Source organism: Dicentrarchus labrax, unplaced genomic scaffold (assembly GCF_905237075.1).
Source record: "Dicentrarchus labrax unplaced genomic scaffold, dlabrax2021, whole genome shotgun sequence".
Taxonomy (NCBI): domain Eukaryota; kingdom Metazoa; phylum Chordata; class Actinopteri; family Moronidae; genus Dicentrarchus; species Dicentrarchus labrax.
In genome coordinates, this window is record NW_026136706.1 from 20,650,021 (window position 1) to 20,663,724 (window position 13,704).

Sequence of the window (13,704 nt, forward strand, 5' to 3'; positions counted from 1 at the left end):
GGTTGAGCCAGTTACTCCTTAAGCTTATCCAGGTTTGCTCTGCTCCACCTCCCCCTCCTGTGGTACAAGTGAGGTTTTTGTGTCAGAGGCTATTTTAGATGCACAGCCACTGACCCTACTGCATTTACTGAGGTGTGTGTGTGTGTGTGTGTGTGTGTGTGTGTGTGTGTGTGTGTGTGTGTGTGTGTGAAGGGTGTTCTAGAGAGGTCACCTGATTATGTTGAAGCAAGAAGACCTCATACTGTATTGAGTCTTAAGGAGCTGTTTTGTGGCATCTGTTTGTGGTTTCTTCAGCGCCAAACTCAATCCAGCCCTCAGACAGAATATTTAACTTATTCTTTCTCGTGATTACATCAAAATGATCTTCAATTGGACATAAACTGTCTGAAATGGTGTCACAAATTGCTTTGACTTCTAAGCTGAAGCTCACTTGAGTAATGCCACCTCACTTTAGCGCTGTCACGGTCACAGCTTGTTTAGCTGTTTCTCTGCTGCATTTGAGGCACATGATGCAAGAGGATGTCAGACTCTTCTGTTTACCTCTCTCTGGAGCACTGTGGAGGAGTGTGTGTGAGTGTGTGCATTTGTGTGTGTTTTTGGTGTGTGCACACTGTAGGTGTGTGTGGGTGGCTGTTTGTGTTGAATGGGCATCTTTTTTCTTCTTTCATGAGCAGAGCAGCAATATTGAGAGACGGAGTTATGTGTGTGTGTGTGTGTGTGTGTGTGTGTGTGTGTGTGTGTGTGTGTGTTTGTGTGTGTGTGTGTGTGTGTGTGTGTGTCTCTTAATCTAAGATAAATATGGTTCATTGTGGGTGCAGGCAGAGGTCACAAGGTTTGTGTGTGTGGTAGCCAGATTGTAGAACAGAGCAGGGGCTCAGGAAGTCAACTTTATAAGAAGTGCGTTTGGCACACAGACGGAGACGCAGACAAACCAGACAGTGGCCGACTCTTATTTTCGCTCTGAGTGTTTCCTCTCAGAATAAGTAGCTTCTTCATTTCCCACAGTTTCACTGGCGGAGGTGGGGAGCTTTCACAAAGAGAAAAAGCCACAAAAAACATTACAAAATTCACAAAAGATTTCCCTTTTGTCCTATTAAAAATTTATATTTTAGACAGGCTAATAAAGAAATGCAAGGTGTTGAGTTTTTTATCCTCAAATTCCACATTTTAAAGAGACACTCGAGGCATATCTGGTTAAAGCATTATTACTGACACAACTTAAATTTGCTGTCATCTGCTTGGATTAAATGAGTGTGTCTGGGCTGACTTTTAAACTGTGTCACAATGACAGTATATGAGATTCTTTCATTGTTGTTTTTAGCTGTGTTTTCGGCTACTGTTTGAGCACATTCTATTAAAAACTGTACATTTGTTTTCTTGAGTAAACATACTGAGACAGTTGTGGTGCTGTATGTAGTGTCCACTCAGCAAAGTGTTCCTACAAATTATTTTGGTGTGTGTGTGTGTGTGTGTCTGTGTGTGCTAGTGAAGGCAGTGGACTTGAGCTGCATCCGGCGACCTCATCCCCCTCATCCCGACAGGATTACTGACACAGGATCCCCCTGCCCCTGGCAGAAATAGCAAGGACCCAAGGGCAATCCACCAGAATATGGGAACTTCCGTGGGCCTTGCTAGTGTGCAAATGTGTGTTGTTTGTGTGTGTGTTTGTGTGTGTGTTGTCTGTGTATTTACATGGGTATCAACTCTCTATAAATGGAGCTGGTTTCCTCCCAGGTGCTGAGCTTGTTGGCTCAGGCAAGAACATGAGTTCACAGCTCTCTCTCTCTCTCCCCCTCTCCCTCCCCCCCTCTCTCTCTCTCTCTCTCTCTCTCTCTCTCTCTCTCGCACACACACAACCCCCTGCCCCCCATTTTACCTATTTCTTCAGTCATTGCTCCTGCTTTATACAGAGAATTTACTGTACACTAGACTGTATACCATATATGAAGAAACATTTTTGTATGAGATGTGAACAGGAACTTACATAATGAGGTCATTGTGCAGGGGTAAAAAAATTTGGCACTCTAAATTTCCACATACAGATACTGTTTCACACTCCCTGAACCCAGGTTCATTTAACCTTACATTGAACCCAGTCTGCATTGTGCAAACTTTACTTTTCTGATTAAATAACTTGCTGTCATAAAATAGACCATTTAAAACTATAAAAGGTCTGTAATCTGTGAAGAGTCTGTTTTCCTGACATGGTCAAATGTACATTTTGTGTTCTAGATTTTCTCAAAGCTGGGTTTCACCACAATGGAACTTGATTTGTATTCTGACATATGGATCAATCAGATCAATATTCAGCCTTTGCAACCTCCATTCAGCCTGTGCAAATTCATTTAGTGTCCATCTTTGCGGCTCTGTCAGCCTATTCTCCTCCGTGTAGTTGGTTCTATTTTTTTTCCCCATACGTGGCATTTTTTTGACAAGCATTTGTCGATAATACCCTCCCTCACAGCCAGCTTTAGGAGTGCTCATGCAAAGGCATATTTCATTAAGTGATGAGTCTTTGAGTATTTTGTTGTTGGTGGCAGGCTTTTTAAACTATCCTTTATTGTGTGTTTATCATGCTGTTGAGGAAACGCAACCATTGGAGGGTTTTTTGAATTGGAGGCTACACGTCTGAGTGCAGCAGGGAGCCCAGTCATTCATGTACGTCACATCAAATTCAACAACAAGTGAAGATCGGATAGTATCAGACAGATAGAGGATGACATTCACTTTAAATTGATGGGACCTGATAAGCTCCTCAAGTTTTGCCTGTATGTCCCAGAGATGAAAACATCCAACACACAAGAAGTGTATTCTGTCTAATAATAGCGGTGTTCATGAAGAAGGCTGTTTTTTCCCTCTGTGGAACTGATTTATTCCCAGAGGAAAGGGGCAGGGTGTTTTGAGGTAAAGTGCATCAGTTGAGTGCATCTCTAAGGGGTTTTTAACCCTAAAGGGAACTTTTTTCTCTTTTTTCGAAGGGTAGTGTGGTTTGATACCATTGTGCTCGTCGGAGGTTAGAGAAGTCCACGCTTCTATGAGCAGCGAGGTAGCAGCACTCTGCTCTCTTGAGCCCCGTTCAAAAATGTCCCAGAAGCATCCAAAAGACTTCGCCTGCTGCTCCTGCCAAGGAAAATACGGCTTATGAAATGGAAATTCTGAGACCATTCACAGAGTGCCAGGAATGATTAGAAAAAAAGACTATGTCCATCTGAGTACATCCAGGAGAGAAGTCTGAGGGAAAACACACATCCCCACCTTGCTCACACAGACACACACATAACAAACAGCATCAGCACTGTTTATGTGGAATGTGCTGTTTGGGGTTAGAAAGTCATTAAAGGGAAACTCCACCGATTTTATACATAACGGTCATTTAACTAGTCATGGGTATTACTACTCACCTTGTGAAAACAGTTATGTGCCCTCTGTGGGTCTGGAGGGAGTTTTGTCAGGTCTGACAAAATAAGCCCTGATGATATCATCAGAGGTTGGAGAAAAAATTATGAGATGGAGGGGGTGTAACAAAAATAAAAGGTTGCATTTTGGGAAATGTAGGATCCAATGAGGATCCAAAACAGAAGTTTGATGTATCTCTTGTGAGTGCAAAATAGGAATTAATAAAATTTAGAGGTCATCTCTAGTTTTTGTCTGAACAGAGGAAGAAAACACCCTATCAGCCATTTTTCACTTCCTCCTCTTAAAGAGTAACTCTGCATTAGCTCTTGTGTGGAGGAGAAGCATTACAGCACTCAGATACATACAGCAGTAACTACATACTGTGCAATTTAAGAAAAAAGGGTTTGACATTTACTTTATCAAAATGTGTAGTATACAAGTATACAAGTTGTAAAACCTTAACTTTATGCAATTTTGCCCCACCTATGTTTGGACAATCTGGTAATCCAAAAGCAATCTAAGCAAGCTTTTAGCAGGACCTGTTTAACTGTTGTTACTTTTTTCTTCTCTGTTATAAGCCTGCATTTATTGCCTTATTAATCTGGTATAACAAGCGTAATTAATAAGATATTTCGAACATTCATACATTTTTTTAATAGCAGGAAGCAGGTCAGAAAAAGTTAGTAAATTAGCTTCTGCTAGGCTAACTGTGGCTGCACTCCAGCTGGTTTCACAGTTCCTACAAATATAACATGCTTTTTTATGGTGTTGGCTACTATTTTTCATACAGTAAAACAGATGTCAAAAAGTCAGATTCCAGTTTTGACTAAATATGCAGTTTTTGTGTTTTGTCTTTATAGGGCAGCACTGACCTCTGTGGGTTTAAGGTTCTAGTCTGTTGAACCTTTGACCACACCAAGCATGGCTGTTTTTCTTGGTGCAGTTACTCTTTAAGCTGTAACTCTGCAGGGGACTATGTGAATGGGCTCTCAAGACCAGAATGAGGCCAACGAGATGAGGTCATGAACAGACACAGCTTAACATGAAGCAGACCGAGGTTGAGATCGAAAATCAGCCCTGATTCAGCTGTGGCTCTATTGTGTCTACACTGCTACCAAAGAAGATATGAATGATTTCTACTAAACTTATTAGACCTTCACTTTCCAGGGTCTACACAAGTGCCACTCAACCAATTCTGTTTTTCTAGCAAACATTTTCTTTGTAATGTTTCTAATAAGCATGTTGTAGTCAGCTCACTACTTTTCTAAAATTTGCTTTACTGAGTGTCTCAAGAGAGAGGAAGCGGAGGAGTATGCTGGTGAGCTAGCAGTTGTAGGCTGGTTATCAGGCCAATGTGTCACATTGGGGTGTCCAGGGGCACAGAAGAGGGAAGTGAGTCGTGGCAAAGAGGCCAACGGCACACAATAGGCCAAACACAGGAAATGCTCATCTCACATCACCTACAGCTCTGTCCTTTTGTGCATTTGCACATACAACACTAGTGAATCAGTTGTTTTTGATTTGCTGCATTTTGAAATGTTTTTCCTCTGTTTCCCTCTCTCGCTTTCTCTTCTTCTTTCTCTCTTCTCTTTGGTAGAGGACCGGGTGGGAGGGGGGTCTGTTGGCATTCTTGCACCGTGTGCTTTGCGCTCGACCGGGCCTTGGCTGGGGTCCATATCCCCTCTCTACCCTCTCTCGCTTCTCTGACTCCCACCCCTCCTCCTCCCCACTAAACACCCTTCCCCCCCCTCAACCTCTTCAACTCCCCTTGGTTGCTTCCCTAACCACGGCTCCTGCCAGCAACTCTGTACTCTTCAACAAGCCCCTCACCCTCGCTCACTTCTCTTGCTATCACCTTCCCTAACACTTCCTCATGTATCTCCCATAATTCATTGCCCCCCCACCTTTTCCATCTCTCTTCCATTCCTGCCCGTGGCAGCAGGTCCAGCCTCTGTGACACAGATGCACCCAGTTGCTCTGGGCGCTCGACATGGGAACAAGGCATTGGCGAGGCCGTCTGTTACAGTGTGTTTCAGGGTGTGTGCTGTTTGTGTGTATGTGTGCAAGTATGCGCACATGAGAGAGAGAGAGAGAGAGAGAGAGAGAGAGAGAGAGAGAGATGAGAGAGAAAACAGAGATGAGTACACAGAACCAGATACTAAATCTGGTTTCATGGGTTTGTTTAAGCTTAACTTTAACTTTAACAAAAAAATGTGTTCCATTGTTGTGTGAGCAAACACCCAGAGGCAGTGTTAATCAGGATCCGTCTTCACTTTCACATTTGTTGGGAGAACATGAACTCACAGCACAGGTAAGATTAAGCTAAAGGGCATGAATGAATGAGCCAGAGACCTGCTCTCACTGATTGGTTTTGTTTTTTGGGTTTTTGTGGTGCATGTGTATGTGTGGACCTCTACAAATGTGTGTATAGGCGTGGATGTCACTAGTAAATGAGGTCAGCGTTTCGTCTAAGAAGGTCAGAGGCTTTCTAGAGAAGTTTGTCACCTCTAATTGATCCAGGTAGTCTGTTCAGGGTTGGTTTCCCGGGGCTTTATCCTTCCACTCCAGCTAGCTGCTATTGCCCCCATCAGCACAGAGCTGATAGCCATCAGCGAACTTGGAGATAGCGAACCTGAGATCATAGACGCGGCTATGTGGTGGGAGTTTCAGTTCATACATCGAAATGCATTAACAGATGCACAAACAGAAAAGCCGACTCAGAAATATATATATTTCAAGCATTTTTGCTGTTAGGACTGGCCTCAATCTTCACCTGCTCCCTTTACCTTTTTTTTATATTCTAGGGATTTTGGTGGGGACAGGAGGGCGGGCGGGTAGGGAAGAGAAATGAGATGCCTCAACACTCCACTGCCCTCCTCTCTCCATCCAACTCCCCCACACACCTGGGATGGCCATTTCATTTCAGAGTGCAGCAAATGGAAAGGTGATCTTAATCTACCCTGTTTCCCTCTAACCCCCCTCCCTCTCTCCATCTCCCACACACAGAGCCTCATACCGCTGATGGACAGCATGCTGCTGGTTGCCTAAGCCTGCCGCCGGCAGACCAAATTTAGTGATAGAGAATACTGGGTACACATTGGTTTATTACCTTGAGCAAATTCTCTTCATTTCAAACTCAATCTTCATATTGTTATCTTTTCGGTTTGCGATCCTGAAGTAGTAACTGGCAGACGTGATCCTTTCATGGGAGCAAAAGCAGTTGACAGTTGACTTTGTATTTCGACATGACTTCTTCGATACACAGCGTCCCTCTGTTAGCTCATTACTCACTGTTAGGTCTCTCTCACTGCTGTTAGCTCTTTAATCATTACAGTCACAAGCAGAGGAATGCAATGTCTATTGATTTCCTATGAATAGCCTGCTGCAGGCCAGTTCATTAGGAAGGGGATCACAAACTACTGGATTAACTTGGGAAAGGTTGTTGCTTTCAAGAAATGTTCTGACTATGTGTATGTGCACATTTAGCATAGGGAGCAAATAAGTTTGGATGATGTAAACTTTTCTGAGGCTCCCAAAAGAAGGTTTTTGAAAAAGCGATTTTATCTTCTTCTGAAAAAGATTTTCAGAAAATGCCTGAATGCCGGACTGATGGTCATCTTGAGGAAAACAAACCTCACTTTCTGCCTCTCTTGGTGCACTCCTCTCTCTTTTTCTCTTTAACACATGGCTTGAGGCTGGACTGAGGCTGCAGCTCCACCCGCCCAGCCGTTACTATGGCAACGCTATCTGGGCCTACCAAGACCTGAAGCCGAAGGACATCCTGGACAACAATACAATAGCAGCACAGCCAGGGTACCTGAGGGACTTAGACCTGAGAGGCGAGATCTGGGGGGTTGCAGATTGAGAGAGTAAATCCTCCCTCTTTCTCTACCTCCCTCACACACAAACATAGTCAGGATTAGCCTCTCCCTTTAGAATTTAAGAGGTAGTGGAACAATACGTGGCATTACATTTTTAAATTAAAGTTTTCTGTGGCAATTTCTTTTATTGAAATCTGTAAAAAGAAATGTTTTTGAATCTTTTTGAATTTTTCTGGTGAGTGAAAGCAAATCGGGATGTGGTGTTACATCTGAGATGGTCAGCATAGTTAAATGATCAGGGAAGCAGCTGCAGAGAAAGGGTATATGTCATTCATGATTGGCTGAGCTTTTTTTTCCCTCCGCACCAGAGTGGTCATGATGGCCGCGGCACTGCTCATTGCAAGGATTGGGCCACACATCCTGCTGCTGGTGCCAGCAGTGGAGAGTAATAGAGATGTTTAGAGTCTATTTGCCGTGCTTGCATTCCTCCATGTACTGCTGCTAAAATAATAAGAGGGAGGGTTACCTCAGGTCGGCCCCAGCTGAGGGATACGGAACATGCATTGTTGTCATTGGCTCCATCTGAGTATCCCTCTTAAAGCCACAGCGCGGAGCTGAGGAGCCGGGGCACTGCTGCCCTCTTTGCAGAGGCACAGTGCTCAGAGGCAACAGAGGGAAGGGTGAATGTATAGATGTACTAAGTGTGTTTTTGTGTGTGTTTGCATGTGTGTAAATGTTGTGCTCATCATGAGTGTAAAATAATATCTTAAGAAGTGTGAAGCATATCAAAATTTCACTTTTTCATTTCCAAGCATCAATAATTGTTTTATTATATCAGTGGTTAGAGAGGAAATATTGTCTGGTTGTCATTGCTGTTAAGTAACTGCATATCAAAGCAAGTGTTTGTATTCCATTGAAGTGTTAAGAGGATTTTATTCTGCGTTATGAAGTGTTATTAGCCCTGCAGCAGCCCACCAGGCAATTGAAAATCTTTATTATGGAGCCGAGAGAGTCATGCTGTGCACTGACTGAGTTTACACAGTTTGTGTGCATCTTTTGTCTGTCAGCTTCTGATGGTTTTGAAACATGAATCCGTGTCTATTTAAAATGTGTTTATTTCTCAGTGGGTGCACAACATTGTAGATGTGCATGTGTGAATAACTGAGTGTGGGACCTGCTTAGTCATGCTAAAACACCCGTCTTACACCTCCTCTGTATCCCTTCACAGGCAGCCTAAGAAACAGGATGTTAATGCTTGACGGAATGCCTGCAGTCCGAGTCAAAGCTGAGCCCCTGGAATCGGAACAAGGGGTAAGAGAGCAGTTGTTTTCCAGACAATTCCCTTTTTTTTCCTCTGCTTTCCCTACTCTCTGTCTTTCCTCCTCCCGGCAATGGGCCCGATAATCACTCCCAGGCCTAAGCAAGTGAGTGAGTGAGTGTGGGGGCTCGGAGGAGTGGTCGGAGAGCATGGTAGTAAGCAGGAAGAGGAGAAGAACCAAGAGGAGGAGGAGAGTCACAGCTGGAGCAGGAATGCATTGGGGTGTTTCGGGGAGGTGACTGGGGCCAACCGAGACTGTGTGCTGGCTGAGGGCAGATGTAGTCGTTGCTCCGGGGAGGAGGGTCACATGGGAAACTTTAAATCTTATCTATCTCTGTCTGTTCTGGCCCCTTTACGTCTCTCAATTTCCCTTCATCCTCCTCCCATACCCTTTTCTGTCACACGTGAATAATCTCTCTGTCTTGCACACATACGCAAATACACACAGACAAATACACCACACTGTACTCTTCCTCTTCAAACACTGTCACAGCTCCATCTCTTCCTCTAGTGCCTCTACTCTCTTGCAGTGCGCTCTGTCACCTTTTTGTTTCCTTCACTCCACAATATGAATTTATCACAGAGACGAAGTTAACTGTCTCTCCAGGAATGGTGAGCTTTAATTGTTATATGTTTTTGTTTTTAATGTTGTTTTTAAAAGGCTACATTGTACCATTCAATCTAATTTTTCAGTATTATGTTCAATTAGACCGTGTATATTGACCATGTTAGGAATAATGGACTTACCTCATGCAGGGCTTTCATGGCCCACATACAGTATCAGTGCTCTCTGGTCCAACATACCTAGAAATAAAGTGGTCTTGTTATGGAGAAGCTGTTGCTAGGTTACAAGGGCTTTGTGTTGCTGCCACAGCTGTGTGTGCAGCGGGTGCAGGCCACTTAATATTTGTAATCATGATGAATTAGTGTTCAGTTATTATTGATTTCCATTCATAACATATCTATAATATCTTGCCCCCTAATATATCACCAAGAGCACTTTGTGGGAGAAGAGCAAAATAGTTTCTGTTGAGACGAACCCGAGAGTATTAGCCCATGATGGATGAGAAAAATAGCGGCTGCTGATAATAACCCATCAGGTTACCTCAAGTCTTGTAGAGAATTGTTTGGTGTGTAGGTGCTTTGTATTGATAGAATTGGATCTGTCACTGCACATCTAAGGACTTGACAAAGAGGCAGCAGGTGGTTAGTTTCTGGGTGTCCTGCGCTCAGCTGTGGCTCAAGGGTTTGAGAACTGTGCTCCTGCGTACCTACCTAAAACCCGAGGTTTGAAGTCACTCTCCATACGTGTAGTGATGTCAGTCACAGACAGGATGTGAGCGCCGCAGCCCACACGGCTTTGAAGTGCACTGAGATCCAATCTCACCCTAACAGACTGTGCTTCCCTTTAGACGGCAGACAGACAGTTTAGGCTGCTGCAGAAATGTGGTCTTCATTTGGGTGGCGGGGGGCCAAGGGCTTGCTGGAAATGGTCTGCCTCGTTAGACAATTCGCCCGCAAGGGGCTGGAAAATCTGCCCTGCTAACCAGTATCCCCTAATAAAGACAATGGCATGTGGACAGAGGCAGGCAGGCGGGTCGAGCATATCTTTATATGTGTGTCAGCGTGTGTGAGTATGTGTAGGTTTGAGCGCGTACATGTGTTTGTATCTGTCAAAATGAAAGTGGGGGTGGCTTAAGTTTTCCATTTGGGCTAGTTTAGATTTAGTCTGAGAACCTAACCCCAAAATGCAAATAGCTTTTCTGTTTTCACTTTGGTGTATCACTAAACACTCCTTTTTGACCTTTCCACACAAGTGTATATGTGTTCCCCTTTTTTACATGGAAGCCACACCGGCTTACCAGGTTATTAGCAACTGACTGTCATCATCATGATCACTCATCCAACAAACAGAAAGGCTTCAAAGAGCGTGAGCTGCACAGAATGCAGATATTTTTTTTATACAAATGAATCACCCATCTTCAATCGAGTTCACTCAGGTGCTTTGCCACAACATTCTTGGTCGCCTGTCACTTTTTCAAAGCTCAAATGAATTCAAGTGAACATGTAATTTGTTCAGATTCATTTGAACCCAACCCATGTTGCTGAAATGGACTGAACTGAGCTGAAATGGAAAATTGGCGTTGTTCCGGTGATTTGCAGTGGCCCGCTGCTTCACTTAATTGACAAGCTGACATTACTGTAGGGCAGCTGCCTTTTAAAGTAGCAAACAAGCCACCCCCCCCCCCCGTTCTTGATTTTTACATCTGTGTTAAATCCCAAACTCTTCCTCATATTACTCCTCCTGCATATTAATCATTTTGGTGCCATGATTAACTGTTCAGAACAGCTTTCACCAACCATAACCTTGTATACTGATGGGGCAACAGGACAAGCAATGGGTTAGAGAGAACCTAGAGTACAAAAAGGTGAATTTTGAATATTATTGAGCGGATTACAGATCAAGTAATTATTGTTTGTCCCACATTTGAATCATGGCTAAACGTTTGATTAAAACACGATAGCTTTATTGGGTATCATCAGTGGCTATAGTTAGCTAATGTTAGCTGCTAACTTAGAGTCCTCTTGTGCTGCCTTTGCGCTATGTTTATTTAAATCATAGCAGAACATTTCAGTGATTTTTATCACAAAGGCAACACTGCATTACTCAAGGTGATGTTTGATGTCTTGTGCTAGACTAAGTCAGTCAGGTTGTCTAATGATAACATCTACAAGACTATCTTGGGTGCTATTATTTCTTTATCTCTTGTGGTCAAAGTAGCTGCTGTTCAGCGGAAGTTACATAGACAGCGAGGCACATGAGTCATTGATTTTTGATGTGTGATAATACCTCAGTTTAAGGGGTCACGTGTCATCTAGTACCAATTGTTATGTTCTCCTCTAGATATTTGATATTGCTCATTATCTAACACATACATTTATACTGACACATCTGCAATAAGTGAATATTGGCCGCTGGCTTTAATTCAGAATTCAGTTACATGAGCAGGTGTGTATATATTTGCCACAATAGCTTTAAATATGGCACAGACAATCAGTGTTTGGGTCTGGGACAACATATCTGTTTTTGAACCATAAAATATTACTGAGCGGCTTTCAGATTACACTTGTGGTTGGCACATATATATTTTTTTCAGCTTCCTCTTTAAATTCTGTCTTATTTCATTTGCAGGGAGAACTGGCAATACTGCAGAACTTTAAGTAGCCAACTAGACACACTAAGAGCCCTTACTGAGAAAGACAAGATTTCCAAAACAGAGAGAGATCAGCCTCAATGGGTCTAATGACTTCAAAGCCTTCGGGCAGTATAGCTCCAGGCAGTCCATGACACTCACATCCTATACAGAACATGCAAACAGAGATGTCACGTGCAAAAGCAGCTGAATTATAGCCTGAGGGTCTGTCAGGAAAGGCTACGTTGGGTTGATGTAGGAGTTGATGCAAGAGAAGCACAGGCATTTGACATCACAAACGTACATATTGTCAATTAAGTTATATTTCTTTTGAAATGTTTTTCAAGGTAAAGCTGTGTAGCAGCAACTAAAGGTGGATAATTAGATACAGCCAGGAACAAAATCAAATACAAAATTTAGATAGCCAGAGGAAAGGATCTTTTGGTTAATAGAGACAACACTATAGACTCTGAAGCAGCACTTTATTTTAAGTCCCCCTGTTTAGAATTTATAAGCACTACATAAACATTTCATAAATAGTTTATGATAATACACTAATGAATAATGGTGAGCAGGTATCAGTGTTAATGTGTTTGTGAACTCTTCCTCCTGTAGGCAATCATAAGTGGAAGCCCCCAGGATAATGCATGAAAATAAAGTAATGAATGAATAATAAAACCCTGCTGCAATAACATAGAATATGCCTTCGTAGTAGAAGTTATAATTCTTAATAACTAAGGTATATTATTAAGTACTTAACTGTCTTTATAGCAAGGTAGCAGGGCACAACTACATCATAAACCATTAATAAATGTTTGTTTACCTCTTATAAATGTTACAGAGGGGGACTTAAAGTAAAGTGTCACCAGCTCTGGTCAACAGTGACTCTGATTAACTGAAAGGAAATCTGTTGCTATGACTTTTGAGCATTTGGATGTTGTAAGACTAATAGTGAGCACAATTCATTATTTATTTATATGAGTCTCCACCCAGCAGAGTTATAACTTAACAGTCACCGTAGGGACATGACTCAGCTTTATGAGTGGACAAAACAACTCTACAATGGGCATTTGCAACTCAAAAATGGAGCTCTGATCAATTCAGGCAGCATCAGCTGATTTCCATCAGCTGCTTCATTCATGCTTTACCATCAGTGGCTCATTCATTAGCTGTGCGGCTACCAGCTGACTTCTAAGATCCAATCATATCCTTAAAGGTGTACAGCATAGCCATTAAAACCTGACACCTCTCATTCTCAAGACCCTCATGCCAATGCCATTTGCTGCTGCAGCCTCCTCCTGTTGTGTTGAAGCTTTTGACCTTGCTATCTGATAGTTATGTATGTAATGTCTTTATTAAGGGGTGTTAGTTCCCCCAGCAGAATTCTCATTGTCACTTGGATATTCTGATAGCTCCCTCAAAGAGCAGTGACCTTTCTGACAAATGTAACTTTATAACTATTTGCTATAAATGGTCAATTCCTTGAGGGAAGTGCGTCTGACTGAGCTGTACGACTAGAAAGAGTTTCCACGAAGGAGCCATGCTGATTTCTTCACCACAGCACAACAAAAATAAACATCTAATTATTTTCCCAAAAATGCCAAAATTGTGTAAAAACCCCACTAAAAATGCTTTGTGGGTGGGATGACCATAATGTGCCATTATGCACAGATAATGTCAAGACCTGACACCACTGACCCTGAGCTGAACCCCACCAGGGTCCAGGGGTCATCTGAGGGCATTTTTCATAGGGTTAGGGTTTGTTTTCCAACTGAGGAGGAGTTACGTGGGGGGGAAGCACATTTGATTCATGGGGTCGTAACATTTCCTGTAGGCCGAAAACGAGTATACAAGTCTGGAGTAAAAATAGTAAGGCTACTACATAAAAGAACACACAGTCACACACACACACAAACACACACTACTCAGAAAAATTCGTAATTCACCACAGACCCACTCTCAGCCAGCATTACAT

At 42.8% G+C, this 13,704-nt stretch overlaps 1 protein-coding gene across 4 annotated transcripts in view; it reads left to right on the top strand.

Moving 5' to 3' along the window:
* klf12b (Kruppel-like factor 12b) overlaps window positions 1-13,704 on the top strand; it is a 40,184-nt gene that overhangs the window by 6,605 nt on the left and 19,875 nt on the right. For 3 of the 4 annotated variants that reach the window (XM_051403439.1, XM_051403441.1, XM_051403440.1), the window contains one exon: window positions 8,446-8,528. The exons of the other annotated variant lie outside the window; for it this stretch is intronic. In XM_051403439.1, coding sequence (XP_051259399.1) covers window positions 8,446-8,528 — 83 coding nt within the window. The remainder of the gene's footprint in view (window positions 1-8,445; window positions 8,529-13,704) is intronic. 4 annotated transcript variants of the gene reach the window in all.